The sequence below is a fragment of the Macaca thibetana genome, chromosome 16 (genome assembly GCF_024542745.1).
Source record: "Macaca thibetana thibetana isolate TM-01 chromosome 16, ASM2454274v1, whole genome shotgun sequence".
Taxonomy (NCBI): Eukaryota; Metazoa; Chordata; class Mammalia; order Primates; family Cercopithecidae; genus Macaca; species Macaca thibetana.
In genome coordinates, this window is record NC_065593.1 from 64,145,704 (window position 1) to 64,165,559 (window position 19,856).

At 54.1% G+C, this 19,856-nt stretch overlaps 2 protein-coding genes across 9 annotated transcripts in view; both read right to left on the bottom strand.

The window, feature by feature from the left end:
• MYO15B (myosin XVB) overlaps positions 1-6,567 on the bottom strand; it is a 37,189-nt gene extending 30,622 nt beyond the window's left edge. For 2 of the 8 annotated variants that reach the window (XM_050764140.1, XM_050764139.1), the window contains exons 1-10: positions 4,382-6,565; positions 3,933-3,996; positions 3,606-3,715; positions 3,376-3,450; positions 2,912-3,008; positions 2,544-2,647; positions 2,323-2,386; positions 2,083-2,196; positions 1,790-1,951; positions 23-136 (exon numbers count right to left, since the gene is read on the bottom strand). In XM_050764140.1, coding sequence (XP_050620097.1) covers positions 23-136; positions 1,790-1,951; positions 2,083-2,196; positions 2,323-2,386; positions 2,544-2,647; positions 2,912-3,008; positions 3,376-3,450; positions 3,606-3,715; positions 3,933-3,996; positions 4,382-6,471 — 2,994 coding nt within the window. In that variant the 5' untranslated portion in view covers positions 6,472-6,565. Of the gene's footprint in view, positions 1-22; positions 137-1,789; positions 1,952-2,082; positions 2,197-2,322; positions 2,387-2,543; positions 2,648-2,911; positions 3,009-3,375; positions 3,451-3,605; positions 3,716-3,932; positions 3,997-4,381 lie in introns of all 8 variants that reach the window. The other 6 variants (XR_007720309.1, XM_050764134.1, XM_050764135.1 and 3 more) reach the window with 6 other exon arrangements.
• SAP30BP (SAP30 binding protein) overlaps positions 1-19,856 on the bottom strand; it is a 161,946-nt gene that overhangs the window by 112,278 nt on the left and 29,812 nt on the right. The window lies entirely within an intron of this gene.

Genomic DNA, 19,856 nt, shown 5'->3' on the forward strand with positions numbered 1-19,856 from the left:
TCCCCGGGACCCTCGGGCTCACCGTGACCCTCCTGGTGACAGCCCCCTCCAGGCACTCTGGTGGTACCCGCAGCAGCCGGGCTGCTGTGTGGATCTCGGCCCAGCTAGACACAGCAGCCACCTCCTGGGACTCCCGCTACACAGCGAGGGAGGGACAGGGAGAGCTCTGCTTCAGGAACGGACACACTCCCCAGGCAGGGCAGGCCAGGCTTTGCCCGGCAAGTGGCCCTGTCACCCAAAGGGGAGATATGTCACATGAGGAGATCTGGGCCGTTAGGAGCCAGGCTGTGGTTCTCAGGGCCCTGAGTTCAAGTCCTACTTTCCCTCTTCGCTGGCAGACAGCTCTGGCCAGGCTCGTTCCTTCCTGCGCCCCCATGGCCTCACTGCTAAAGGGGAAGCAGTAACCCTTGCTAGGGGGTTGTCTCACAAACTAAATTAGAAAACAAATGCAAAGTGATCTACACAGTGCTGGGTACATAATAGCTGCTTGTTCACTTCTTTTATTTTTTTTGAGACAAGGTCTCACTCTGTCACCCAGGCTTGAGTGCAGTGGCATGATCACGGCTCACCACAACCTCCACGTCCCGGGTTCAGGTAATTCTTCCATCTCAGCCTCCCCAGTAGCTGGGATTACAGGCACATGCCACCATGCCCAGCTAATCTTTTTTTTTTTTCTTCCAAGACCGAGTCTCGCTTTTGTTACTCAGGCTGGAGTACAATGGCTTGATCTCGGCTCACTGCAACCTCCACCTCCCACGTTCAAGCAATTCTCCTGCCTCAGCCTCCCAAGTGGCTGGGATTATAGGCATGTGCCACCACGGCCGATTAATTTTGTATTTTTAGCAGAGACAGGGTTTCACCATATTGGTCAGGCTGGTCTCGAACTCCTGACCTCAAGTGATCTGCCCATCTCGGCCTCCCAATGTGCTGGGATTACAGGCATGAGCTACCACGCCCGGTCTGATTTTTTTTTTTTTTTTTTTTTTTTTTTTTTTTTTTGAGATGGAGTCTCACTCTGTCACCCAGGCTGGAGTGCAGTGGCACGATCTCGGGTCACTGCCATCTCCGCCTTCCTGGTTCAAGCAATTCTCCTGCCTTAGCTTCTCTAAGTAGCTGGGACTACAGGCACGTGCCACCACACCCAGCTAATTTTTGTATTTTTAGTAGAGATAGGGTTTCAGCATATTGGCCAGGTTGGTCTCGAACTCCTGAGTTCAAGTGATCTGCCCGCCTTGGCCTCCCAAAGTGCTGGGATTATAGGTATGAGCCACTGTGCCTGGCCTAATCTTTTGATATTTTTTGTAGAGACAAGGTTTTGCCACGTTGCCCACGCTGCTCTAGAATTCCTGAGCTCAAGTGATCCACCCACCTCGGCCTCCTGAAGTGCTAGGATTACAGGCGTGAGCCACCACGGCCAGCCTTTTTTTTTTTTTTTTTAAATAGAGATAGGGTCTCTCTATGTTGCCTAGGCTGGTCTCAAACTCCTGGCTTCACACGATCCTCCTGCCTTGGCCTCTCAAAGTGCTGGGATCACAGGAGTGACCCACCATGCCTGACCATAGCTGTTCATCTAATGCCATCTTAGGGGTGGCAGCTTAGAGGCACAGACATTGGGAGAGTGGAGAAGCTCTAGGTCTCAGCTTTCTCATCTACACAGTGGGGATCTACCTGCTTTTCAGGGCAGCCCAGCGCTCTGTAGTCTCCTACACACAAGCATTTGGCGTCATTACCACTGCCCTGATTCTGCAGACCCAGCACCCCGGATGGCCCCTGCCCCCAGAGAGCCCACCTCTGAGGAGGAGAAGCAGATGTTGCCCAGCTGCAGGACGGCGGCCAGCACAGCCCAGATGGCATTCAACTCCTCCGGGCACAAGCCCAGCCCCTGCAGTGCCTTCACCAGCCCCTCAAAGTCCTGGGCATCCTCCTTGCCTTGGAGCCTGCAAGCCTGGCCCTGCAGGGCACAGCAGGGGTGAGGGGGTGGGGCCTGCCACCCCATAGCCTCCTGCTACTTCTCAAACCTCTGGGCCAAGATCCTCCTCTGGGCAGGCCTTCTCCCCGCCGCACCACAAGGGCTCCCCATACCTGGTTGAGGTAGTAGTAGGTCTCCGGTCCCTGCAGGGAGAGCCGCTCCCGCTCTATGGAGTCCAGCCCTGCCAGCAGCTCGTAAAAAACATGGAAGCTCCGCTCAGCCTGGGCCTTGGGGGCAGGACTGGCTTAGGGGCTCAGTGCCCTAGGGGCTCAAAGGCCACACCCTGACAGTGGCACCCTCTGCCCTTCCTACTCTGGGAACTGGGGAGGCGTGGATAGAAGGGCCGCCCTTACCTGAAACACCACCCTGGAGGTCTCAAGTAGATAATGAGACACAGAGGCTCCCACGATGACCCCTCTGGGGGCACAGAAGATGGGTGTGAGTGCCCAGGATGCAGACCACCCAGGGGCCTCGTGCACAAGAAGCCCTACCAGAGTCTGGACCCCAGGGAAGAAGCCCAAGGACCCAGCAAGGGTAAGTGATTGTAGGTGCCCCCTGTAACCCTGCCACTCACTGCTGTAGGTAGAGGCAGAAGACCTGGCCGAAGCGGCTGGCATTGGCATTGAGGATGGTCTTGGCATGGCCAAAGCTGCTGAGTATGGGCAGCACATCCTCCACCTGTACAAGGAGGGGTCTTCAAGCATCCCTGGGCAGCAGTAGCCCCCACCAGCAGGCATCCCAGCTAGGGGCAGGTCCAGGGAGGCGTCAGTCCCATCAGAAAGGGCAGTGCCTTCAGCTGACCCCAGGAGATGCCAGAGGCCTGGAGACCACCCCTCTCCTGGCAGAAAGAAGAAAGATAATCCCTCGGACATGGTCAGCTGTCTCCTGGAGGGAGATAGATGGCCAGCTCGGCCCATGAGGTGCCTCCAGCCTGGCCCTCACCTGACACCCTCGGTTCCGCGTCTGATCCTGCTCCAGGCTGCTTAGGAATTGCACGATCTTTTTGGAGGCTTCTGTCTTCCCTGAGCCGCTGTGCCCACTGCAGCGGGAGGAGCTAAGGATGTGTTGGTTGGTAGGGTCTCCAGGGAGGGGCACGTAGGACCACCCCACTGAATCCAGGAAGTGGGATGTGCCACCCAGAAGTGACAGCTAGCCTGGAGAGACCCCCAGAAACGTGGAAAGATAGTCCCAGGGCATGGAGAGACCCAACAGAAAGAGAAGTCCCCAAGATGCCACATTCCAGGGGCTCATGCGATGATTTCAGCTGGGAGCTCGGCCCTGTGGAGTCCAGAACTGTAGCCCGGCAATGGAGCAGACCAGTGGCTTCCAGGGAAGACCTCAGGCTCCGCCCCACCAACCCTCAGTGTGGCCCATGGGTTCAGCCACGCAGGACGGCCACCACTCACCGCAGGAGGATGCATGGGTCCTGCCCAGTATGCTGAGCCAGGTCATAGGCTGATGCCACGATGGCAAAGATATGTCTGAGGGAGATGAGAAGGTTGCCAGACATGGGGACCTGGGACCCTCCGAGGTGTAGCAGAGGTACTCACAGGCCCTGGGACCTCAGTCAAGGGGACATGCAGGGACTGGGCTGTCTGGGAGGTGAGCAGAGGGTCAGTGGGGCAGAGTCACATACGGGGTGGTGCTGAGGGCCTTCCTGGGGTGGTAGCTTGCCTGGACCTCAGGTGAGAAGAGAGGCAAGGGCCGGTGGGGGTTCAAAACAAGCAAGAGGGGCCCCCCAAAAGTCTGGGGAGGAAAACAAGGTGTCATCAGAGTGTGGAGGGAGCAGGGGGAATGTAAACAGAGCTCAGCCCCCAAGTCCCACTCTGCAGGGCTCCAGAGACGGTTCAGCGCCCAGCCCGGAGAGGAAGAGGAAAGAGAACCTCTAGGGGTGCTGGGGAGCCCTCTGTCCCCAGAGGAAAGGGGATCCCGGCCCACTGTCCCTCCCCGTGGCTCCCCATACATAGATTCGGCCCAGGTGGAATCTCTTCTTGAGGCACAGCAGCACGGAGCTGTCACACATCAGCCTGTGGGGACAACAGGGTGGAGGGACAATAAATTGTGGCTGCAGGAGGTTGTGAGTTAGTTCTGCTACCCACTGCAGGGACACGTCGGGCAAGTCATTCAACCTCCCAGAGCCTGATCCATAAAATGAGGGCTGGGCTGTCAAGTAATGGGGAGGCTACAAGTAGGGCTGGCGCTGACCCAGAAGGAAGCTTTGTACTAATTAGAAAGGCAGTCCTGGGGAGGTAACATCTGTCGCCCCTCACCTGCCCCTTCCTGCCAGGAGGGTTCAAGCCCATCCTTCTAGGGATTCAATAAGGGTCTACACACAATTCATAAAGATGAGGGCAGGGTGGGTATGAGGAGCTGTGAGCCGAGGATGGCAGCTTTGGCACCGAGCCCGCTCACCGCAAGCGGGCCAGGTCCTCCAAGTCTTCTAGGCCGTCTCCGAGGCTCCTGCCCTCGGCACCGGGGAAGGGTGGCGCCTCCAGGCCCGGCCCGAGGCTTAGCTCCAGGTCCCTCTCCAGCACTGCCTCGTCCTCATCCTCGGGTTCCCACCGCTCCCTCAGGGACCCGCGGAGGCCCGGGTCTCCCTCCTGCTGCAGGCGGGTCTCCAGGGCGAGTCGGGGCAGCAGCACAGCGGCGCCAAGCCTAGGACCCTTGCGGGGACCGGAGCCCTGCGCCCAGTGCACCGGGGGCTCGTCGTCCAGGGTCTCCGACTCCGCCTCACTGCTGGAGCCGCTCTCGTCGAGCGAGGGCCCGTCGGGGGCAGTCGGGGCGAGGAGGGAGCCGCGACGAAGCCCGGACACCCCTTCCTCACTCGCCCTGCGCCCCTCACTGTGCCCCCCTGCCCCTGCACGAGGCCAACTTCGGCCTTTCCCGGTGGGGGCATCTGTGGACGCTTCTTCAGAGCTGCGGCTGCTCGACGCCCGCCCTGCCCTGTGGATCCTGGGGAACACGACTGCGAACTTGGGATCTGGAGTCCCGTCCTCCTGATCGAAAGGGTCGTCGGGGACTGGGCTTGTCCGGACCTGCGGGGGGCGCGAGAGGACGCCAGGAGGAGCCCTCGGCCTACCCCCGAGCCCTGCTAAGCCGGCCAGGCGCAACGCTAGACGGTGCCGCAGCCCGGGCTCAGGGCCCCGCCCCTCGCCCCCTCTCTCGTGGTCCCGCCCCTCGTCCCCTCTCTCGTGGCCCCGCCCCTCGCTTCCTCTCCCATGACCCAGCCCGTCGTCCGCTTTCCCGCGGCCCCGCCCCTCGCACCCTTTTCCGCGGCCCCACCCCTCGCTCGCCCGTGGCCCCGCCCCCTGCCCCTCGCCCTCTGGCGGCCGCGGCCGCGGCCGCAGCCGAAGCCGCCGCCGCAGCCAGCGCAAGAGGCCCAGGGCTCGCGCTACACTCAGGAGCCGCTCCTTGAGGCCAGCGCGGGGGGGGCCCACGGCCTGGGAAGTGGTGCCTGGCGGGGACCTCGCGAGGAGCCTGCGGACCACCAGGAGGGCCGCCAGCGGGGCTGGGTCCTCCGGCCCCACTCCCGCTGGGGCTCCTGCTTCGCCCTCCCCTGCCGCCGCTGGCACCCGCCCCGCCGCCTTTCTAACCGGGTGGCGCGGAGCCCGGGCCGTCGAGGCCTGCATTGTTTCAGGCTTGGCGCCCCGCTGCGCCCGGTTGTCGCACGCGTCCTGGGCCGGCCCGGTATCCCGAGGAGCCCGCGAGCTGCCCTCGAAGGTCCTGGAGGCCATAGCTGCCCGGGGGCCCCGTCCAGGTCCGGTCTCCAGCAGACTCGAGTCGGAGTCGTCCCCGGAATGCTCGCTGGCTCCAAGGGGCCCCGTCCCCGACGACCCTTCCCGGCCCCAGGGATCTGCGCGGGGCCAGTTGCTGTCCAGGCTGTCGCTGCTTGGCTCCAGCGCTGACTCCGGCCCGGTTTTTGTCCCTTCCGAGCCCGTGACCCTAGGCTCCAGGGTGGGCCGCAGCTCCCGGGCTCCGATGCGCTGGCTGCCGCTCTCCTGGGCCTCGCGGGCTTCGCTGTTCGGACGGGAGCTGCCTCCGTCCCCACCCGACGTGTCCCCATCGAGGCTCCGGGGCGCCCGGCGGCCCCGCTGAGCCGAGGGCCCCGGATCTTTCCCCTTCCTCCTACGGCGGCCGCCCCGCCCTTCTCCTCGGGAGAGGCTGCCTTCCTCCAGGCGCCCCCTGCGGCCGCCCCTGGGCCCGCGTCCCTCACGCCGCGCGCTGCCTTGCCTCTCCTGGGCCTCTGGGGGCGACCCAGCCCCTGGGCGTCTGCAGCCGCCGTTCTCCTCTGCGATGGGCTTCCTGCGGCCACCAGCAGTCCCCTGGTCCCCGGCGGTGGCGGGCTGGGCGGCTGGTCTCGCCCTGACCGCCTGGCCGCGATCGGATCGTCGTGCCTGGCTGGGCGCGCCGTCCGCGCTGGCCGACCCCGACTCCTGCTCCCCTGAGGCCGGCCTCCCGGGCCTCGCCAGGCGCTGGGGCGCTTTGCCCTGGTTCCTGCCCATGGCTGGCCCAGAGGAAGCGGGCTTCGTGACGCCCGGGTCCTCTCCCCTCCCTGGGGATCTGGCCGCCCGCGGTGACCCTCTGTGCAGTGCACTACCTCGGCTCTGCTCTCGCAGGGGCTACAGGCTCCTACTCCCCAGCGTGCCCGCCTTACAGGACCATCAATAATGCAGAGGGCGGCGGGTCCTGACCCCCTCGGCCAACAATAGAGCAGAGGCTCCCAGGAAACAGGAGACGCTGCAGCTGCGGACAGGGCAACCGTGCCACCGGGAGGCGCTGCCAGCCAGGCCAGCCTGGCACCGCGCCAGACTGAGGGGGCCCATGCTCCATTCCCACTTCAGTGCTTGCCCAACAGGGAAGGGCCCAGAGAACCTGTCTGGACCTCTTCCTTCTGGGGGTTCCACGGGTCTGGGACCAGGCCCACCCTAGCACATGGCAGCACTCCATGAGTCGTTAGGGTGTTTGTTCTTTTCAATTGTGGAATAAATACAATTTACCGAAAAGTGGATAAAACATAAATGTCCATCTTGAACTGGTGTAAAACATGCCTGTCTACATCCTTGGAGTTATGGAACAGAATCACACCCCATAAATTCCTGATTGCCCCAATGTGTGTGTTTTTAAAATACCTATTTTTAAAACAGGTAATACATTCACATCATTCAAACATCCAAACATCACAAGATAAAAGTCTCCCATTCCTGACCCTCAGCGTACTCAGTGTTCCCCTGAGGTTACCCATTTCTGTATTTCCTTGCAAAACTTTCCATGCTGGCCAGGAGTGGTGGCTCACATCCGTAATCCTAGCACTCTGGGAGGCCGAGGTGGGCGGATCACGAGGTCAGAAGATGGAGACCATCCTGGCTAACACGGTGAAACCCCGTCTCTACTAAAAATACAAAAAAATTAGCCGGGTGTGGTGGCGGGCGTCTGTAGTCCCAGCTACTCTGGAGAGGCTGAGGCAGGAGAATGCTGTGAACCCAGGAGGCGGAGCTTACAGTGAGCTGAGATCACACCCCTGCACTCCAGCCTGGGCAACAGAGTAAGCTCTGTCTCAAAAAAAAACCAAACAAAACAAAACACTTTCCATGCAGGGAAAAGCAAATATATTTTTCCCATTTAGCATAAGTGGCAGCTTATGTAGCTCAGGGGTCTCCACTTTGCCTTTTTCACTTAACAATGTAACCTGGTGATTTCATAATAATACCGTAAAAAACCAGCCTGCCTTCCTCCCTTCTCTCCTCCCTCTCTGGTGCAAATAAATGCACCATGGTTGAACCAATGCCTTATTGATAGGTTTTTATATCTAAAGTGGATCCTGGCCAAGCGAGGTAGCTCACACCTGTAATCTCAGCACTTTGGGAGGCCGAGGTGGGTGGATCACCTGATGTCAGGAGTTCGAGATCAGCCTGGCTAACATGGTGAAACCCCATCTCTACTAAAAATACAAAAATTAGCTAGGTGTGGTAGCGGATGCCTGTAACCCCAGCTACTCAGGAGGCTGAGGCAAGAGAATTGCTTGAACCCAGGAGGCAGAGATTGCAGTGAGCTGAGATTGTCCCATCCTACTCCACCCTAGGTGACAGAGCAAGATTCCCTCTCAAAAAAAAAAAAAAAAAAAAAAAGTAGATCCTGCCTTCATCTCATCTTTTGCTTAAGTTACAGCCAATATTGGAATAGAATTTCACCAGATTCTGCGTAGAATCAACTATGAGTAGAATTGCTGCACCATAGGGCACATGCATTTGCAATTTTGAGGTTTCCAAATTTTTCTCCACAAAGGTTGTGCCAATTTATATTACCACCACCACAACAGGGGAGACCACCATTCTTTTCGAACACTCTGAAACATGACAAAATTTCAGTGCCGCTTTGAAGAAATAAGATCTAGTTATCAATAGATCAGTAGAATGACTATAGATAACATTAATCCATTGTACATTTCCAAGTAGCTAGAAGATAACTGTTGGGAGAAAAGCTGAGTGTTGGGAGAGAAGCTGAGGCAGGGCTTGCATGTCTGCTAGACTTTAGCTCCTTGCTTCTAGCACTCCCATTATCTCAAGCAGCCATATGTTTCTTGTTCACTTGATACACTGTTTCCTTTCAACCCCCACCTCCTCACCACCTGTTTCTTTATTTGAGCACCAATAAATAGCCTGGGCTCCCAGAGATAGAGGCCTTTGCAGCCTCCACACTCACGATTGTCCCCTGGTCCCACTTTCTCTCTCAAACTGTCTTTTTCTCATTCCTTTGACTCCGATGGACTTTGTGACTCCCATGACCTGGTGTTGGGTCTGATCACCCCAACAGAAAATGATTCAAATGTTCCTAGTATTAAAAAAAGAAAAATAGCCAGGTGCGGTGGCTCACGCCTATAATCCCAGCATTTTGAGAAGTCAGGAGATCGAGACCATCCTGGCTAACGTGATGAAACCCTATATCTACTAAAAATACAAAAAATTAGCTGGGCATGTTGGCAGGTGCCTGTAGTCCCAGCTACTTAGGAGGCTGAGGCAGGAGAATGGTGTGAACCTGGGAGGCAGAGCTTGCAGTGAGCCAAGGTTGCACCACTGCACTCCAGCCTAGGCGACAGTGCGAGACTCGGCCTAAAAAAAAAGAAAGAAGGCCGGGCGCGGTGGCTCAAGCCTGTAATCCCAGCACTTTGGGAGGCCGAGACGGGCGGATCACGAGGTCAGGAGATCGAGACCATCCTGGTTAACATGGTGAAACCCCGTCTCTACTAAAAAAAAAAAAAATACAAAAAACTAGCCGGGCGAGGTGGCGGACGCCTGTAGTCCCAGCTACTCGGGAGGCTGAGGCAGGAGAATGGCGTGAACCCGGGAGGCAGAGCTTGCAGTGAGCTGAGATCCGGCCACTGCACTCCAGCCTGGGTGACAGCGCGAGACTCCGTCTCAAAAAAAAAAAAAAAAAAAAAAGAAAGAAAAGAAAAATAACGTGACAGATACCCTAATTTTGATTATATGAATATATCAAATTATCACATGTACCCCCCAAATAAGTACATGTAATATGTATCAATAAAAAATAATTTTAAAAACTAAAATAAAGGCCGGGCACGGTGGCTCACGCTTGTAATCCCAGCACTTTGGGAGGCCAAGACTGGCGGATCACGAGGTCAGGAGATGGAGATAATCATGGCTAACACAGTGAAACCCTGTTTCTACTAAAAACACAAATTAGTCGGGCGTAGTGGTGGGCACCTGTGGTCCCACCTACTTGGGAGGCTGAGGCAGGAGAATGGTGTGAACCCAGGAGGCGGAGCTTGCAGTGAGCCGAGATCATGCCACTGCACTCCAGCCTGGGTGACTGAGCGAGACTCCAAAAAATAAAAAAAAAAATTAAATTAATTAATTAATTAAATAAAATAAAAATAGACCAGGTGCAGTTGCTCATGCCTGTAATCCCAGCACTTTGGGAGGCTGAGGCGGGCAGATCACGAGGTCAGGAGATCTAGACCATCCTGGTTAACAGGGTGAAACCCTGTCTCTATTAAAAATACAAAAATTAGCTGGGTGTGGTGGCGGGTGCCTGTAGTCCTAGTTACTCAGGAGGCTAAGGCAGGAGAATGGCGTGAACCTGGGAGGCGGAGCTTACAGTGAGCCGAGATTGCACCACTGCACTCCAGCCTGGGCAATAGAGCAAGACTCCATCCCCCCAAAAAATTAATTAATTAATTAATTAAAATAAAATAAAAATAAACTCAGTGCCTCTTTAAGCTCATTTCTCTGTGAAAATAAGCAGCTCTCCCGCTCTTAGAGCCACTCTGCTTCCTTTTCTGAGACCACTCTTTTCTCATCCTTCCCCATCTCTCTATTCGGTGTGAGCAGGTCTGTTTCTTTTTTGAGACAGAGTCTCGCTCTGTTGCCCAGGCTGGAGTGCAGTGGCACGATCTCGGCTCACCGCAACCTCTGCCTCCCAGGTTCAAGTGATCCTCCCACCTCAGCCTGTAACTGGGATTACAGGCGTGCACCATCATGCCCTGCTAGTTTTGTACGTTTAGTAGAGATGGGGTTTCACCATGTTGCCCAGGCTGGTCTTGAAGGCCTGGCCTCAAGTGATCTGCCCAACTTGGCCTCCCAAAGTGGTGGGATTACAGGTGTGAGCCACCTCGCCCGGTCAGGACTGTTTCTTGATGATTAGACTGTTAAACCTGGGCAGGATTTGTGAGGCCACTTGAGAGCTCTGGGGCCAGGCAGCTGTGCAGGGGCAGGTTCAGGGCACCCACGATGGAATCAGATGAGTCATCCAGGTGAGGCCTGTGACCTACCCCACAGGGACTTCCGTGCCTCCACGCCCCCACTGACCGGCTTGCTGTGGCCTTTCCTCACCAGGAGCAGCACCCAGCACGGAGCAGGGGAGGTGACATTCCAGACTGCGGCACTTTCCCTCAGAATGCTCTCGTCAGCCCATGCCTGCCTTACGCCCATCTCTCTGCACACCTCCTAGAACCAGATTCAGACCTGGGTGCAGCTGTTGCCAGCGCCCACGTTGCCTGAGAGGGCTGTTCACAGCCCAGAGGCCAGGTTTGAGCAACAAGTTGACAGTGATCTGGCCTTTGCAGTCTGCATGCTCAAGGAGGCAGCCTTCTGGAGAGGGAGGCAGCTGTTCCAAGGACTACGAGCTCACGGGTAACCTCAGCCTGTAGACGTCTGCAAGCTGTACTCCCCCATTGCCAGCTGTGCTGGGGCAAAGGACAATGATATTCTGAGCACTCGTTTCTCCTGTAAGAAGCAGAACATGGGTGAGGTATTCACCTGGCGGATTAATACATAGCATTGAGAACTGTCTACAGCTGTCAGCAACAACATGGATAATCTTGCAAGCATAGTGGTGAGTGAAGGAAGCCAGGCATGAAAGAGTATCCACTGCATTCTATTTATATAAAGTACAAAAACAGGCAAAGTGATCTACAGAGTGGTCCCCCCAGGGTCAGTAGTGACTCAAAGGGGACACAAAGGAAGCTCTGAGATATGGGTGATGCTGTTTGTTCAGTTTGTGGGGATTTGCTGAGTCGTTCTCCTATGACTTGTGCACTGTTGGTTTGTATCTTTTTTTTCTTTTGAGATGGAGTCTTGCTCTGTTGCCCAGGCTAGAGTGCAGTGGTGCAATCTCGGCTCGCTGCAACCTCCACCTCCTGGGTTCAAGCGATTCTCCTACCTCAGCCTCCTGAGCAGCTAGGAATACAGGTGCACACCACCACGCCCGGCTATCTTTGCATTTTTAGTAGAGATAGGGTTTCACCATGTAGGCTAGGCTGGTCTCAAACTCCTGACCTTGTGATCTACCCACCTTGGCCTCCCAAAGTGCTGGACTACAGGCATGAGCTACCATGCCCAGCCTGATTTGTATCTTATAGCACAGATAGCACAGTGGGCTGGGCATGGTGGCTCACAAATGTAATCTCAGCACTTTGAGAGGCTGAGGATTACTTGATCCGGGAGTTCCAGACCATCCAGAGCAACATAACAAGACCCCGTCTCTACAAAAAATTTTCAAAAATTAGCTGGAGGCCAGGCGCAGTGGCTCCTGTCTGTAATCCCAGCACTTGGGAGACCGAAGTGGGTGGATCACTTGAGGTCAGGAGTTCGAGACCGGCCTGGCCAACATGTTGAAACCCCGTCTCTACTAAAAATACAAAAATTAGCCGGGTGTGGTGGCGGGTGCCTGTCATCCCAGCTGTAGGGTCCAGCCCCACGGGGTCGGTGGGTTTTTCTCCCCGTGTGCAGAGACGAGAGATTATAGAAATAAAGACACAAGACAAAGAGATAAAAGAAAAGACAGGTGGGCCTAGGCGACCACTACCACCAAGACGTGCAGACCGGTAGTGGCGCCGAATGCTAGGCTGCACTGTTATTTATTGGATACAAGGCAAAAGGGGCAGGGTAAGGAGTATGAGCCGTCTCCAATGATTGACAAGGTCACGTGAGTCACATGTCCACTGGACAGGGGCCCCTTCCCTGCCTGGCAGGCGAGGCGGACAGAGAGAGGGAGACAGAGAGACAGCTTACGCCATTATTTCTGCATATCAGCGACTTTTAGTACTCTCACTAATTTTGCTACTGTTATCTAAAAGGCAGAGCCAGGTGTATAGGATGGAACATGAAAGCGGACTAGGAGCGTGACCACTGAAGCACAGCGTCACAGGGAGACGGTTAGGCCTTTAGATAACTGTGGGTGCGCCTGACTGATGTCAGGCCCTCTACAAGAGGTGGAAGAGTAGAGTCTTCTCTAAACTCCTTCGGGGAAAGGAGGACTGCCTTTCCCAGTCTGCTGAGTAGCAGGTGTTTTTCCTTGGCAGTGACGCTACTGCTAGACCACGGTCCACTTGGTAACGGGCATTTTCCCAGATGCTGGCGTTACCACTAGACCAAGGCGCCCTCTGGTGGCCCTGTCTAGGCATAACAGACGGCTCACACTTGCCTTCTGGTGACTTCTCCCTACGTCCCCTCAGCTCCTATCTCTGTATGGCCTGGTTTTTCCTAGGTTGTGATTATAGAGTGAGGATTATCATAATTTTGGAATAAAGAGTAATTGCTACAAACTAATGATTAATGATATTCATATATAATCATATCTATGATCTATATCTAGTAGAACTATTCTTTTTTTTTTTTTTTTTTTTGAGACGGAGTCTCGCTCTGTCGCCCAGGCTGGAGTGCAGTGGCCGGATCTCAGCTCACTGCAAGCTCCGCCTCCCGGGTTCACGCCATTCTCCTGCCTCAGCCTCCCAAGTAGCTGGGACTACAGGCGCCCGCCACCTCGCCCGGCTAGTTTTTTGTATTTTTTAGTAGAGACGGGGTTTCACCGTGTTAGCCAGGATGGTCTCGATCTCCTGACCTCATGATCTGCCCGTCTTGGCCTCCCAAAGTGCTGGGATTACAGGCTTGAGCCACCGTGCCCGGCCTACTATTCTTATTTTATATATTTTATTACATTGGAACAGCTTGGCCCTCGGTCTCTTGCCTCGGCATCTGGGTGGCTTGCGGCCCACACCCAGCTACTCAGGAGGCTGAGGCAGGAGAAGCGCTTAAACCCGGGAGGCAGAGGTTGCAGTGAGCAGAGATTGCGCCACTGCACTCCAGCCTGAGTGACAGAGTGAGACTCCATCTCAAAAAAAAAAAAATTATTAGCTAAGCATGGTGGCACATGCCTGTAGTCCCAACTACTTGGGAGGCCAAGGTGGGAGGCTGAGGTGGGAGTATCACTTGAGTCTGGGAGATGGAGGCCACAGAGAGCAGTGATTGTGCTACGGCACTCCAGCCTGGGCAAGAGAGCAAGACCCTATCTCAAAAACAAAAACCAGGCCGGGCGTGGTGGCTCATGCCTGTAATCCTAGCACTTTGGGAGTCTGAGGCAGGCGGATCATGAGGTCAGGAGATTGAGACCATCCTGATTAACATGGTGAAACCCTGTCTCTACTAAAAATATAAAAATTAGCTGGGAGTGGTGGCATTCACCTGTAGTCTCAGCTACTTGGGAGGCTCAGGCAGGAGAATAGCTTGAACCCAGGAGGCAGAGGTAGCAGTGAGCCAAGATTGTGCCACTGAACTCCAGCCAGGGCGACAGAGCCAGACTCCGTCTCAAAAAAAAAAAAAAAAAAAAAACCCAAAACCACAAAAAACAAAAAAATTAAGATAGCACACAGAAAGAGCTCACTGTTTTGTTTTGTTTTTTTTTTTTTTTCTTTAGACGCAGTCTCACTCTGTCGCCCATTCTGGAGTGCAGTGGCGTGATCTCGGTTCACTGCAACCTCTGCCTCCCGGGTTCAAGCAATTCTCCTGACTCAGCCTCCCAAGTAGCTGGGACTACGAGCACATGCCACCATGCCCAGCTAATTGTTTGTATTTTTAGTAGAGACGTGGTTTCACCATGTTAGCCAGGATGGTCTTGCTCTCCTGACCTCATGATCTGCCCCTCTCAGACTCCTAAAGTGCTGGGATTACAGGTGTCAGCCCCCACACCTGGCCAGAGAGTTCACTGTTTTGCCGTGGACAAACAACGACAATAATAGTAGCAGATAGCTAGCACCTCAGGGCTTCTTATGCTCCAGACATCATGTTCTAAGCACTTTTCTTTTTTTTTTTTTTTTTTTTTTTTAAGACGGAGTCTCGCTCTGTTGCCAGGCTGGAGTGCAGTGGCATGATCTCAGCTCACTACAAGCTCCGCCTCTTGGGTTCACGCCATTCTCCTGCCTCAGCCTCCCGAGTAGCTGGGACTACAGGCGCCCGCCACCACGCCCGACTAATCTTTTGTATTTTTAGTAGAGACGGCATTTCACCATGTTAGCCAGGATCTAAGCACTTTTCTGTGAGTTTATTTAATCCTGAGAGCACTGTAAGAGGAAGGTGCTATCAGGATGTTCATTCTACTGATGATACCACAGAGGCATACAGTTAGGGAGTGTCAGAGCTGGGATGCCAGCTCAGGCCATCTGGCTCCAAAGGCCCAGATGGAGAATGGATGTGAGAGAAGTGTCAAAAAAATTGTAACACATTTAGTTAAAAGATCTTCACTGGCAGGCTGGGCACGGTGGCTCACGCCTGTAATCCCAGCACTTTGGGAGGCTGAGGTGGGCAGATCACCTGAGGTCAGGAGTTCAAGACCAGCCTGACCAACATGGTGAAACCCTGTCTCTACTAAAAATACAAAAAATGGGCCGGGTGCGGTGGCTCATGCCTGTAATCCCAGCACTTTGGGAGGCCGAGGCGGGCAGATCATGAGGTCAGGAGAACGAGACCATTCTGGCTAACATGGTGAAACCCTGTCTCTACTAAAAATACAAAAAATTAGCCAGGCGTGGTGGCGGGCGCCTGTAGTCCCAGCTACTCGGGAGGCTGAGGCAGGAGAATGCCATGAACCCGAGAGGCGGAGTTTGCAGTGAGCCGAGATTGCGCCACTGCACTCCAGCCTGGGCGACAGGTTGAGACTCTGTCTCAGAAAAAAAAAAATCAAAAAACAAAACTAAAATGAGCCGGTATGGTGGTGGGCACCTGTAATCCCAGCTACTCAGGAGGCTGAGGCAGAAGAATCACTTGAACCCGGGAGGCAGAGGTTGCAGTGAGCCAAGATCACACCAGTGTACTTCAGCCTGGGAGACAGCAAGACTCCGTCTAAAAAAAAAAAAAAAAAAAGATCTTCACTGACTTTTACTTGTGATTCTAGAATAAGGCAACATCTCATTCTATAAAATAGAATTATATAAAATAGAATGAATGTTCTCATGAGCCGAGCAGAGGAGCCTGGTTTTATAGACAGAAAAGGGGCGAGGGAAACAGACACAGAGAACAGAAAGCACATGGGTGATTTTTGTTTTGTTTTTTTTTTGAGACGGAGTCATGCTCTGTTGCCAGGCTGGAGTGCAGTGGCATGATCTTGGCTTGTTGCAATCTCTGCCTCCCAGGTTCAAGCCATTCTCTTGCCTCAGCCTCCCGAGTAGCTGGGATTACAGGCACACGCCACCACAGCCAGTTCATTTTTGTATTTTAGTAGAGACAGGGTTTCACCATGTTGGCCAGGCTGGTCTTGAACTCCTGACCTCGTAATCTGCCCTCCTCGGCCTCCCAAGTGCTGGGATTACAAGTGTGAGCCACTGCGCCCTGCCCAGATGGGTGGTTTCAAAATGATTTTCCTTGTAAGGTTAACACAGAGGGGACTTCCTTATCACGCTGGCTAAAACTGGCCTGTTTGGGGATTTGGCCGTTATCTCTCTCTCTCTTGATTTCTTGGCAGGTCAGATAAACAACTTAGTTTCAGCTTGGTGGTGTGGAACTTGAGCAAGAGTGACTCCATTTTGGTTTGGTTTACTGGGTCTAGCGCAGGAACTCAGTACAAACCAATGGCTAAAAGTTTTATTTAAAAGGAGCTGGGCCTACGGATCACGAGGTCAAGAGATTGAGACCATCCTGGCTAACACAGTGAAACCCCATCTCTACTAAAAAAATACAAAAAATTAGCCAGGCATGGTGGCGGGCGCCTGTAGTCCCAGCTACTCAGGAGGCTGAGGCAGGAGAATGGTGTGAACCTGGGAGGTGGAGCTTGCAGTGAGCCGAGATCGTGCCACTGCACTCCAGCCTGGGTGACAGAGTGAGACTCTGTCTCAAACAAACAAACAAACAAAAAAAGGAGCTGGGCTGGGCGTGGTGGCTCACACCTGTAATCCCAACACTTAGGGAGGCTGAGGCAGGCAGATCACCTTAAGTCATGAGTTCAAGAACAGCCTGGCCAACATGGTGAAACCCCGTCTCTACTAAAAATACAAAAATTAGCCGCGTGTGGTGGTGGGTGCCTGTAATTCTAGCTACTCTGGAGGCTGAGGCAGGAGAATCGCTTGAACCCAGGAGGTGGAGGTTGCAGTGAGCTGAGATTGCGCCACCGCGTTCCAGCCTAGAAGACAGAGCGAGACTCTGTCTCAAAAAAAAAAAAAGGAGCTAACATCACTCCAAACAGAGCTCGAGTTCCTCGGTGGCCCACTATCATGCATTCTGCAAGCTCTCGGGACCAGCTCTTCAGCTCTGTGTCCCTGACCAATCTCCTGTCCCTTTGGGTGCCCTCCTCTTCCTTTTTTTTTTTTTTTTTTTTTTTTTGAGTCTCGCTCTGTTGCCCAAGCTGGAGTGCAGTGGCACAATCTTGGCTCACTGCAACATCTGCCTCCCGGGTTCAAACGATTCTTCTGCCTCAGCCTCCCAAGTAGCTGGGACTTCAGGCGCGCACCACCATGCCTGGCTAATTATTGCTTTGTTTTGTTTTTGAGATGGAGTCCCGCTCTGTCACCCAGGCTGGAGTGCAGTGGCGTGATCTCGGCTCACTGCAACCTCTCCCTCCCGGGTCAAGCAATTCTCCTGCCTCAGCCTCCCAAGTAGCTGGGATTATAGGTGGGTGCCATCACACCTAGCTAATTTTTGTATTTGTTGTAGAGTCAAAGTTTTGCCATGATGGCCAGACTGGTCTTGAACTCCTGACCTCAAGTGATTCACCTGCCTGGGCCTCCCAAAGTGCTGGGATTACAGGTGTGAGCCACTGTGCCTGGCCTGGGTGCCTCTTCTTCTTTCTGCTGACCCAGGCTGGTGCTTGTATCTCACTCAGCTCAGTGGGTGTGGCAGGCTTCTTACCCTCTGAGCTTCAGTTTCCTTCCCAAGTACCATTTTATTTAAACCTCCCAAGTACCATTTTATTTAAACCTCCTCCTCTAGGAATGAAATAGGATCACATTTTACACATGATAAAATGACTCGGAGAGGTTAAGTAGTTTAAGGAGCCAGGTGTGTGCCTGTAATCCTAGCGCTTTAGGAGGCCAATACGGGAAGATCGTGAGAGGCCAGAAGTTTAAGGCTGCAGTGACCCATGATTGTGCCACTGTACTCCAGCCTGGGTAACAGAGCGAGACCCCGTCTCTAAAAATAAAAATAAAAACAAAATTAAAAAGTAGTTTAAGTGCCAGGCACGGTGGCTCACGCCTGTAATCCTAGCACTTTGGGAGGCTGAGGCAGGCAGATCATGAGGTCGGGAGTTCGAGACCAGCCTGGCCAACACGGTAAAACCCCTTCTCTACTAAAAATACAAAAATTAGCTGGGCATGGTGGTAGGTGCCTGTAGTCCCAGCTACTCAGAGGGCTGAGGCAGGAGAATCACTTGAACCTGGGAGACGTAGGTTGCAGGGAGCCAAGATCACTGCCACTACACTCCAGCCTGGGCGACAGAGTGAGACTGTCTCAAAAAAAAAAAACCCAGTAGCTTAAGGACGCATAACCAGTAAATATGGACTTGAGGACCAAGCCCAGGCCCTGTGGCCTTTAATACCCACTTTTCTGCTGAACCCACACTGTGGAGCTCCACAGCGCCTCTGCTGGAATCAGCCTTGGAACCGGACAGCCTTGGTCCTCCATCCTAGCTGCACTGCTCCACCCTCCTGTGTCTGACCTTGAACAACCTTCAGGGAACAGCTTGGCTAATCTCGACATGCAGGGAGATGGGCCGCACCCCGGAGCCTGGCTCTCCCCTCCGCTTCCCACTTTCCCATTGACTTCCCGTTGCCTGCTTTCCTCACCAGTGTACAGTGAGCTCCTCCCTGGGGCGTGTGTCGACTCTGGACTTCCTGCCACACTCCTCTGGAGCCATCTCCTTCTCTCCTGGCCTCACCCACCATCCACAGTAACTTTCACCTCCTAGGGTTGGGTGTTTACTAGGAGTCAGGTGCTGTGTGATTTTACAGGCTCTCATTTAATCCTTTACAACCCTCTGAGGTAGGTCCTATTATTATCCCTCACTTTACAGATAAGTAAACTAAGGCTCGGGAGTGAGGTCATGCACCCAAGTTCACGCAGCCAGTCACGTGAAAGCCAGTGTAAAAGAGCTGGATCCGCCTGGCCTCAAAGGCTAAACGAACACCAGATCTCCACCACTTTGAATGCCCAAGACCTTCACGTCTAAATCTGCAGACTGGCAGTGTGGCAGCTCATGCCTATGATCCCAGCACTTTGGGAGGCTGAGGCAGGAGTATCCATTGAGACCCAGGGTTTGAGACCAGCCTGGGCAATGTAGGGAGTCCTTGTCTCTACAAAAAATTTAAAAATAAAAAATTAGGCCTGGTGCGGTGGCTCACGCCTGTAATCCCAGCACTTTGGGAGGCCAAGGCTGGCAGATCACAAGGTCAGGAGATCGAGATGATCCTGGCTAACATGGTGAAATTCCGTCTCTACTAAAAATACAAAAAATTAGCTGGGCGTGGTGGCGGGCGCCTGCAGTCCCAGCTACTCAGGAGGCTGAGGCAGGAGAATGGCGTGAACTGGGAGGCGGAGCTTGCAGTGAGCCGAGATCGCACCACTGCATTCCAGCCTGGGCGACAGAGCGAGACTCCATCTGAAAAAAATAAAATAAAATATAAAAATAAAAATAAAAAATTAGGACAGGTGTGGTGGCTCACGCCTGTAATCCCAGCACTTTGGGAGGCTGAGGCAGGCAGATCACAAGGTCACGAGTTTGAGACCAGCTTGGCCAACCTGGTGAAATCCTGTCTCTACTAAAAATACAAAAATAAGCCAGGTGTGGTGGGGGGGTGCCTGTAATCCCAGCTACTTGGGAGGCTGAGGCAGGAGAATTACTTGAACCTAGGAGGCAGAGATTGCAGCGTGCCAAGATCGCGCCACTGCACTCTGGCCTGGGCGACAGAGTGAGGCTCTGTCTTGAAAAAATAATAATAATAATAATTAGCTGGGTGTGGTGGTGTGCACTTGTGGACCCAGCTACAAGTTTGCTGCAACTCAAGAGTTCCAGGCTACAGTGAGCTATGATCACACCACTGCACTCCAGCCTGGGCAACAGAGCAAGACTCTGTTTCTAAAATAAATCAGTCTCCATGGCCAGGCTCAGT